General features: G+C 48.2%; 1 protein-coding gene across 1 annotated transcript in view; it reads left to right on the top strand.

Moving 5' to 3' along the window:
* LOC104505899 (netrin receptor UNC5D-like) overlaps positions 1-10,280 on the top strand; it is a gene marked incomplete at both ends in the record, with an annotated part of 42,152 nt that extends 31,872 nt beyond the window's left edge. Inside the window, 3 exons of the mRNA XM_010146659.1 lie at positions 7,757-7,937; positions 8,697-8,864; positions 10,116-10,280. Of these exons, the coding sequence (XP_010144961.1) occupies positions 7,757-7,937; positions 8,697-8,864; positions 10,116-10,280 (514 nt within the window). The remainder of the gene's footprint in view (positions 1-7,756; positions 7,938-8,696; positions 8,865-10,115) is intronic.
* Positions 10,281-10,602: the final 322 nt, after the last annotated feature.

Here is a 10,602-nt window from a genome sequence, read left to right as displayed (position 1 = left end):
TTCCGGCGCAGTTGTAATACGCGCAGCACAGAGCCTGGAGTAATGCTCTGTGGAGCTTCAAACGAAGAGCAGCTTTCAAAGGCAAAAAAGGCTTGTGATTATCTGCTTGTAAAAACCACTTTAAGGCTCTTGCTCAATATGCTAAGATAAAGAAGCCTTAGATACGCGGTGTAAGCGGGGAATAAGAAGGACATGGCTTTGCACAGCACTGGCAGCCCTTTGAGCACGTTAGGGCACTGTGGTGTTTTGTTGGCCTGTCGTACCGAACCCAGCGCGGTGCTGTACGCGTTGCAGCACAGCATCCTCCTTATTCATCTGCTAATTGCCCTTGAAGCTGTTCTTGCTCTTCCCTTTTATTTTTGAGATTTCTGTGCAACTGAATTTCCCTTATTGTGTCTCCGGAAGCTCCTCTGTCTCCCTCTCAAAATCGGGAATCCCCAGATATGCTGATCCTGTCTGATCAAGCCCTTGTCTTCTCCCACAAGCAAGGGAGATGTGTACCTGCCCTTAGGTTCAGTTTCTCCCAAGATTCCTACGATTTCCTTGTTCCTATCCAAGTCTTGGTCTTGCTGTGTATTTCCCAACGCGCCCGTCTCCCAAGTCCCGTCACTCTCACGCTGGACGCGCTCCGGCGCAAACATACCTTTTGTGCAGAGATCTCTGGATTTGTGCTCTTTGCTTTCAATTACTGCGAGCTCTGCCATGATTTCCTTATCTCTCAGAATTTGGTGTAAATGTGATAGAGCCTATCAGGATCCTGTGTTAGCAAAACACTGCAAACATCATTTCCAATAATCTTATCTCAAATGGGGGTTTGGGTCAACTGCACTTAGAATTGTTTCCAAATGGCTGTGCGCTGAAATCCAAACAGAACCTGACTAGTGAGGCACCGAGAACACCTTCCCTGGAGCCTTTAGCTCCTTATTTCTTTCTAACAGTCCTGATTGACGATACCAAAAACCACACGGTTTGTGCATTGCACACTTTTCAACCAAGACTGGCTGATCGCTGTAGATCCTTAGATTCTGAGTTATTTAGGAAGAGAAAAGCTTTAGATGAGCCTCCTCTGCTCACCTGTTGCTGAGGGACTAGGATTTGAGTTTCAACTGGATTGTTTATTTCTGCTTACAATAACATAATTGAAGTCAAGTCGCTCGCGTGCGCTGCCCCGCTGGAAAAGTGCCACCTAAGCCCACAGACTAACCTTTGGGCTTATTAATGCTGATTCATTCATCATTTTCGCATGGTGCTAAAAAACAGCATTCCAATTCATGTTAGGTACCTACTCCTCCAAAAATAGGAACAAAGGTAAACTTATCTGGGGGTCTGATCCTATCTTTAACAGTCAGACAAGGTGCCATTAGCAGTGGCGTATTTAGCAATGTATCCGTATAAAAATGTTTTAAAATAGCGCGTCTGAGTCAACTCCTTGCCCACCTTTAGCACTATAAATTGAGATGCACGTACAGGCTGTCACCTCGCCCATTATACTTATTCCAAAGCATACTTTAATTTCGCTGTGACTCACCCCCTCACATGTTGGCCTTTATTCCCCTCCTCTGGATTTTTCAGCACTGCGAAGCTTTGGTTGTGGTTTTACAGCACTGCTTGCTTCACGGGGAAGCGGGCACAGCCCAGCGTACCAGCTGCGGAGTCTGGAGTGCCAGGAGCATCATCTCCCTTGGCTCCCCTTGCTCCTGGAGGTTTGTGTAGCACGGGCGGTAGCTCCTGCCACGTCAGGTGAAATAAGGAGGGATGCGCGCTAGCAGCACGCAGCTCCTGAGGTTTCACACCATCCCTCTTGCGACATCTGAGTGCATCTCTTCAGAGGGAAGGTGCCTGTGCCGCCGCCAAAAGCCCAGGCTGATTTACGAGTTAGGCAGTGTGTCAGATTTATATAATGAGATTATATATTCAATCTAATGAAGGAAAAATATGCTTACCAGAACAGTGTGACAGCGCTGTGATTAAACGATTCGGTAACAGTAATCCCTCAGTGGATTAATTTAAAAAAATGCAGCAGGTACAGTTGACCTGCTTCTTGTGTGCTGCTGGCGATAGGCTCCTAGCAAGGAAGATTAATGGGTTTTGATGGTGTTGATAAAATAACGGTGTGATCATAAGGGTAGATACGAGTGGTTTGTGCCCAGCAAAGTGGCCTTTGTTTTTTATTAATCTCCCACAACGATTTATGCTGATTTATGCTTCAACTACTTACTTGTTTGAGTCTTGGGGTAGAAAGCAAAACACAGCTGTGACAAAGATAGGCTGTGCTGTCGTGCTAATGCATCACTGCAACTGGAGCACCTGCCCTGCCTCAACTCATCCGACTGTAACGTTCTCGAAGGTTTGGCCAGCTCGGACACACTTGAGATTTTAGAAACGGGAATTTCATGCTGGGCCTGAAAGGAATTGAAAGGAATGTGTCTTGTTCTCACCCACTAAGCATTATAGGTCACTGAAAAAGCCATTTTTAATAAGGCTCTTAAATATTGGGGAATACGAGACCTCATCAGTGATAAAGTAGAAAGAACGTTTTCGAGCCAGAGGCCTGAGCTGGTTGGTATGGGGCGGGGGGGGGTTAGCCCAGCGGTGCAGGGCCCCTGGTCTTGCTCCAGAGTCACTGCAGAAGTGTCAGAAGCCTGATGTACCTGCTGTTAATCATGATGTGGGGGGGGAATCTATTGCAAACATTCACTATGAAAATAAACTGTGTCGTAGAAATCAGCTCCAAACATGTTTTCTTCTCCTGTGTAAAAAAAAAGCGTTCAGCTGGAAGTTAGATATTCCGAGTTTTAGAAGTTCGCAGCCTTTTTCCTGCAGGGCAGGGTCGGATACCAGAGTTGTGTTGAGGGTACTTGGCTGCAGTCTCGTGAGCAGCAGTACACCTGTTGGCTCACTGCCTTCTCTGCCGTACTTCCCAAATGCTGCTCTGTTGTACTCGGTGAATCCGGGGCTGGCAAACCTGTTTTATCCGAAAGGCGCAAGTGTTGGCTTGTTCCTAGGAGCAAACTGGGCGGTGGTGTTGTCTTAAAGGAAAGGTAAGGATGTGTTTACGACTTTCTCCATCTGAGAGAGCATATTCAAAATCTGTAAATTGACTGTGCTTTAAGAAACATTTGTGCTGCCGTAAGTCAGGTGCTGACCTTTGCCATCTCAAAATCATGAAGCGTTTATCTTGTATCAAGAAAGCAATTGATTCTTTCTTCAGGAGAAGCTGACATTCTAACTATATTATCTTTGATATATATGTACTCTGGTTATTGACCACATGAGAAAGTCAGATGTTGTATTTAAAGGGCAGGATAGTATAATCTAAAAGCAGGAGTACGAAGGTCTTTTGTCTTCTGACCTACAGAATTATCGTGTGCCCACAAGAGCTGAGTTGTATTGTTCCTGCCGGGTATTAAATCTCTTTATAGCCTCCAACAAGATACGCTAGAAACAGTAGGAAATGCAGTCACGGGCAGGCAGCTCTCAGGATGTTTAAATTAGATTGAGCAATTGATGAGGAACTCTCCAAATCATTTAAGGCCTGTAACTGATACCTGACCTACTCTAATCTTCAAGGTTTAAATAATAAATCTGGTATTAAAACCAGCCAGACCAAAAAGTAATTTCTGTTGCTGCAAACAAGAATATCCTTTGGTCATGCAGGAGGCTCAGTCTCTCAAATCTGGCAAAGGGGGAGCAATGCTTAGCCAGATGACCTGGAGTTAGCCGCCTTTTCTCCCGGAATTACACCGCTGATGTCTGTCTGAAGGCCTCACCCGGAGCCTGTCACAGCGATGCTGCCATCAGGCTCAAAAGCAGCTGAGATTTTGGGGTGTAGCATCCTGTTCCCACAGAAGCCACATGTATAACCCATAAAATGGGCAGTGTTTTGCGGGAATCGAAGCAACCTTTGCCAGAGCTTCCCCAGTCTCCCCCTCAGCTCTCTCTCCATCAATATTCGCACTGGGGAGTCCCCAGAGCATTGGGGTTTGCTGTATGGCAGCTGGAAGATGTATGTGCGTCGTATCTGTAGGGGTAGGTACACAAGTACGGCCGACGCGCAAGCGCTGTTTGTGTTGCTCGCGCTAAGCGCAGCGAGAGCGCGTCGCCTGCGGCAGCTCCATCTGCAATTGTGTTCCCGACGCCCCGCTTCCACGCGGCGGGCAGCGGTCAGCAACACGATGAGTGCGACAAGCTTTGTCTGTGAAGACAAGGAGTTGGCTACCTCACCTCGTAATCTACCGAGGATACGGGGTATTCAACTGATTTTCCTTCGGCAGTGCTGTAAGCTGGTCTCTGATAATTGCTTTCTGTAATTGGAACAAATTTATGATTATGCTAATTCATCTGCTGCCACCCAACATGTAGTAGCTGAGTTAATCCATATCTGCCCCTGCATTTCTTCTGTAGATCATTACGTGATTAGCCTCTGCTGGAAACTGATGGGGGTATTTAGATTCTGAGCAGATTTAATTTCAGGGGAACACAAAATCAGGTATCTTGATATAAACTTGGGGCATATTAGAGCAGTGTCTAATTCTAGATCAAGATAGAAACATTGAAGATCTTCAGACAGACTCATTCTTACAGAGAAATGTGTTTTATGGTGTTACAGGCACCTGTATGACCTCCCCTGATGATAGAGAGGGAAGGTAAACGCTGCTGAGTGTTGAGGCCACTCCTCGGGCGCTGCAGGTTGGCAGTTGAAAACCCCGTTGCACTACGGAGACACTGCAGTTTCTTCGTTGCCTTTATTTTGCTGGGTTGTTTTGTGTGCGCGCACTGAATTCTTCCAAAGGGAGTATGACTGCGAGTAACAGCAACCTTTTGTCATCGTGACTCGTTTAAATCTCTCCATTTATCCTATACACGCATCCCTTACTTCTCCATCTCTGGAAGCGTTCGTCTGCTGAGGCAAAGGCAAATGGGTTTGAATAAACCTGGTTTTTCTTCCAGGGCGGGGAGGCTGGAGTTAGAGACGGGTCTGTGCGGTGTCATCAAGCCTCCAGATAAAAAGCCAAAGGCAATGCGTGCCCTCGCTTACAGATCATCTCTTGAGCCCATCTCAGCACTTCCGTGTTTGCGTTCCCTCTGTTTAATGCTCTCCCTCCATGGGATCATCGCTCTTTTAAATACTTTGCTCTAATGTAAATGTTTTTCATTCCCCAAGCCTTGCAGGCCTCGACTTAGTCAACACTGGATTGGCGTGTGCGCTCCCTCCCCAAATAGTTGTTACAGGAGAAACAGCCCGCAGCCCAGTGTAACAGGAATGGGGACCTGGAACCCTCCTGTGCCCCCTCACTGCCCCGCAAAAGGCAGAGGGATGCTGGCCCTGCGATTTCCTAGGATGCTCCTAGCAATGGAAGTTAGGAGACCGAGGCTACTGGGTGTACCTAGTTGACGGCAAAGCACGGCTGCAACTCTGAGCAGTAGGAAGGAAAGCACGTTCAGGGAGTGAGACTTCTGGTGAGAAGTCTCCTCAGGGTGTACCTGAGAACCTGTGCCAGGCTCCGCCTCCCCTGACGGCCTGGGCTGTACCGCAGAAATCACCGTTGGAAACGCCGTGTCTATCCTGGTGTGCGCTGCAGCTCACCGCGTCGCGGGGTCACAAAACTCACTCCACTTTGGGGAAGGAGTTTGTGAACAAATGTAAACAGCAAGATCACAGACGAAAGCCAAACCGAAGCAGCGCCGTGACCGAGCTTTGGGGACGCAGGAACAGGCTGCGAGGTCTTGGCTGCTGCGCGGGGGCTTCGATGGCGACGTCCTGGCTTCGCTACCCTCCTCGGTTAGCTGCAGTTTGAGGAAAAGAGCGTACGGAGACTTCCCGCGCTGCATACCGCAGGCAGCTGAATTACTTCGTCCTCAGGCAGCGCCTCTGTGGGCGGATGCGTGTGACAGCCCGTCTAGGTCCACGCTGGCCGCGCAGGGCAGCAGTGCCACTGACCTGCCTCGTGCCGGGACACGCGGAGCCACGGCTGCGTCAGCCGTGCGTCTCCTGTCCCCAGCCAACCAAAACGATTGATGCTGCTGGGAGGGGAACCTGCTGGCTGGCATGAAATCTAATTGGCTTTGATGGTCAGCTTTTGCGGATTTGTTTATACACTGGAAAATCTGCAAATGGCAGACCATCTGCGCAGAGCAGCGTGCTAATGAGTGCCTGTAGCTAGCAAATCCGTAAGCTCATTACCACAAAGTTCTGAGTCCTTCCACAAGTTCCTAAACAAGGTTACTCACCTGAGCTGAGCTGAGAAGGGTGTTTGACTTCAGGGTGCGGCCATGCCTCCGTCAGGTCTAGAAACACTATTAAATCCCCTCACGTTTATTCAGTCTTTTAAGAGAATCTCTTGATTCTTCTCCTATTTTTCATTTTTCACTTCTGTAGCAGCAGCTTAACGTGCCTTACCTATTTTTTTTTTTCTCATGTTTCAAGCAGAGAGATGCCTTGCAGGTAATTCCTGGCTCTGCTCAGAGAGATGTTGGTTGGTGAACTGGAGATGATGTATTGAAACGTACTATACAAAGCATTTCATGTTATTTATGTACCTTGACCACAAATATGACGGTTTCTGGGTTAAGAATGTTTATGAAGATTGGGAACCCGTTATGATGTTCCACTGTGTGTGATGTTAAGCGACTTCATCCCTCTGTTTCTCTCTCAAAGTGGAATTAACAATACTTACTGTATGTCATCTCAGTCTGTTACGAAGCTTAACGGATCATTGTCCAGTTGTTTGAACACATAAAGCACTGTACAGCCAGAGTAGTATTTTTAAATGCTTCTTGTTGTCCCTCAGTTGAGTTTTTCTTCCATTATCTTAGGATAAAAATCAGCCTTTCTAAGTTGGTCGCCCATAGTGCCCTCCTCTGGGCTTTGCGGGGGGGCGGGGAAGATAAACGTGGCAGTCATGAGGTGACATTCCCGTGGACTGCTCATCGGACACATCCCACTGCACCCGGGGCCAAAGGAAGCGTCTCCCCATCGGGTCAATGCGGGCGTTAGCCCGAGGCATCGGGTGCCTTCGTTTGGCTTTACAGGCTTCCCCCTGCTTTTAGAGAAGGCAAAAGGGCTCCCCTAAATAGGACAATAATTGAATAAATGAACAGCTACCATAAAAACAGAATACACAGTCTAGAGTCCAGAACAAATATAGAGGAAATAATAAGGTGTAATTTATTGTTATTTAAGAAAATTATTTCAGGTTTAAGCTTTAATGCTTATGCTGAAGAGAACCAGGAGGTAAATAAATATATTCAGCTGTAATGAATCCAGTATTTTTATCATCACTTCTTGATTTTTTGGATTAAATATTAAAGCCCCTAAACAACCTAATACCACAAGGAAAAGTGCGTTTAATTGTTCTCCTTTTTTCTATCCTCTTTTTCCTCATCTTTTATTATTTTTCTCCCAGCAGAATATAAATAATGTTGCCCTCATCATCCACACCCTTGCAACTCTGAATGAGCTCTCTGCCATTTTGTTTATGTTCTTAATTATTCGTTACTTTATTGGGTCCTAGCATTTCATCTGGTGTGCCTCTGTTAACAAGCCCCAGGGTTTTCAGCATGTGAACAGGCTCTGTTCTGATTCTGTGTGTTCCTGCTGGGGAATCCCGCCCTAGCTTGGTTTTTATCGTAATGCTTATAGTAGTGATCACGATGATGTTTGTTAATGAAATCACTGCAAAATGATTTTGCATGTCTCCTGCTTCCATCTCTTCTTTCCCTCCTTCATGTTCTTCTCTGCTCCGTCCCTCTTCAGGTGGAATGGCTAAAGAATGAGGAGCCCATAGATTCCCACCTGGATGAGAACATCGACACCAGGGCGGACCACAACCTCATCATTCGGCAGGCGCGTCTCTCTGACTCCGGGAACTACACCTGCATGGCTGCCAACATCGTTGCCAAGAGAAGGAGCATGTCTGCCACAGTTGTGGTGTACGGTCAGTGAAAACCTGAAAAACTCAGGTGTGCGTGCTGCTGCTGCTGGAGGACTTTGTTTTTAACACAGAGCCGGTTCTGAGTGACGTGGGTACCCGCCCCGCTGGGATCACGCCCGCTTTTAGAGAGGTTAGACTTACGGGGGGTTGGTTTGTGATGGATTCCCGGAAGGTATGTCAGTAAGGAAGATCCAGTGGGAACTAAAGCACATAAAGAAGCCTCGCCTGTGGCAGGAAACCCCGCAGCACACGCCTGGGGGGGACGTGAAGGGCTGCCTTAAGCGCCTCGTGGTGCTGCCGTGTCCAGGCGCTGGCTGGTGGCTCTGGGTGCCACACTGCGAAGGACAAACGAGCACAACCATCGCTTTATTCCCACCCTCTGTTGCTCTCCATGTTTATTACCCTGAGTGAGATTTTATTGGTGGAGGCAGAGCATTCCTAAATCACCTTTTTGAAAATGAAGACATCTTGTTTATGATTTAGGCAAAGCATGTGTTGTGAGAGTCCAGGTGCCTGCTTTGACCTCCCTCCCGGACTCTCTGTCACTGCACTTCTTAGCTTATTGCTCTCCCAACACAAACACTTGTGTTCTTTGACGCCCTGGCCTTCGTGGAGCTGTGTACTGCTAGGCAGCAACGCTCCTGCTTCTGCATGGAATGTAAAACCAAACTCCTGCCTTTGAATGAAATGATCCGATCGGATTTGTTGCTTGACGCCTCCTGGCACACCCACCGCGACCTGAGGCGTGTCTGTGTTTTGCAGTTAACGGGGGCTGGTCGTCATGGACCGAGTGGTCAAACTGCAACGCCCGCTGCGGCCGGGGCTGGCAGAAGCGGTCGCGGACCTGTACCAACCCTGCCCCGCTCAACGGGGGCGCGTTCTGCGAAGGAATGTCGGTGCAGAAAATCACCTGCACTTCTCTCTGCCCTGGTGAGATACGCACAGTCGGCTCGGGAATAACTTGGGCTGGCACATTTATGGGAGGGCTCTTTCGGTCTGAAGTGCCAGGCAGGCGGATGTGCTGTGAAGAGCCCGCTGAGCTCAACAAGGAAACGCATCCTCGTTTAGTCTAGAGCTCAGAGCCCGGTGCAGGGTGTCAGCAGCAGTCACAAGCACCTCTGGCCTGATCTGCCAGGTTTTTCAGAGCTTTAACTTAGACTGAATCCAAGTACTCGGTAACAAAATAGCAACCTCTCCAATGTGAAAAATCATGAGTGGGTGAGGGTAAAGGGAAAGGGGAGGTGATGTGTTAGTAATGCTAGAAAGAGAAACACAGAAACCCATGCTGAGAACTTCACTTAAAAGCATTATTTACCTTGCAAAAGTTTGCTTTCACGTATAGTAACCCCTTGAAACTGAGCTTATGCTGCACATGGAGCATGGCGTTACATCCCCGGACACTGCGTGTCATCATTTCTTCACCTGAAACCTCCCTTATCTGGCTCTGGGATTGGTGTCTCACACACAGGGCCCAAGGCAGTGGGACTGTGTGCGTGTGTCCGTGGTCACAGCATAGCTTGTCTGGATCCCGGCGGATCTCTCTCCCAGCCTTTAGGAGTTTAGAGATACAACATGTCCTGAACTGGGCTTTAAAGAACTCACTGTTATTCACGTATGTCTCTGTGTTCATCTGCCTGTTCTTCAGGCTGATTTATGCATGAAAAAGAAAGCAACTGTGGAAACCCTCCTCGTTTGGGACAGGGTCAGAGAGAGCTATAAATCAGTCGGCAAAGCAACATATTGATTATTGTCTTGCTCCGGGCATTAGCCCGAGCCTGCAAGGCCAGCTCTGCTCTTTCTGCAAACGTCAGCAGCATTTCTCTGGTAGGAAAACGTGTGGCCTCTACAGCAGCCTGCGTTAAGGTGGAATTTGTCGGGACACATTAGAAGCTAATGGCTAGGTGGCAAAGGCAATGTCTCCTCCTGCAGTTTTAATTGACTGTATTTGCAGGCTGTTAGGTACTGGTGTGACTTTAAAAGCTTCCATGTTGCACGCCTGAGGTGGTACATTCTAATGCTGGATTTCAACTTCACCTCTGCGAGAACTGTATTTATTTCTCGTGAGAATTATACTTTGTTTTACCTGCTGTGACATGAGGAGAGAGATGAAACAAGTAGCCTGGGTACGACCTCTGAACTACGCCCGTTTGATACGCTTGGTTTTTCTTCCTCCCCATCCAGTGGACGGAAACTGGGAGGTGTGGAGCGAGTGGTCGGTGTGCAGTCCGGAATGCGAGCATTTGAGAGTTCGGGAATGCATTGCACCGCCTCCGAGAAACGGAGGGAAGTACTGCGAGGGCTTGAGTCAGGAGTCGGAGAATTGCACCGAAGGGCTCTGCATTCAAGGTGAGTGACGGCTGGCACTGGATGGGGTTTAGGAGGTAGGGCCTGCAACGGGTGCATAGTGCATCTGCCACGCGCCGTGTCAGTACAGCTCTTCTGGCTGAAGTACTGCTGTGGAAAACCAGGTTGTTTCAGGGGGCTTCCAGTGCGAAGTCTGAAATCCACAGTGGTTTCCAAGTCGGTGGATTAGCACGTACTTTGCCTATTAATTATTAGATGATTCTAAAAATCCAAGTAAAGGTCTTTGCAAAGTGTAGTTACGAGCACCTGCTACAACGATCTCGCAGACCGTGCTGCTTCGCCTCTGTGCTGGGTTCAGCCAGGA

The sequence above is a fragment of the Eurypyga helias genome, unplaced genomic scaffold, assembly GCF_000690775.1.
Source record: "Eurypyga helias isolate BGI_N326 unplaced genomic scaffold, ASM69077v1 scaffold6852, whole genome shotgun sequence".
NCBI classification, from domain to species: domain Eukaryota; kingdom Metazoa; phylum Chordata; class Aves; order Eurypygiformes; family Eurypygidae; genus Eurypyga; species Eurypyga helias.
The sequence above is the reverse complement of the archived record's forward strand: the minus strand, read 5'-3'. Positions and strand labels throughout refer to the sequence as shown.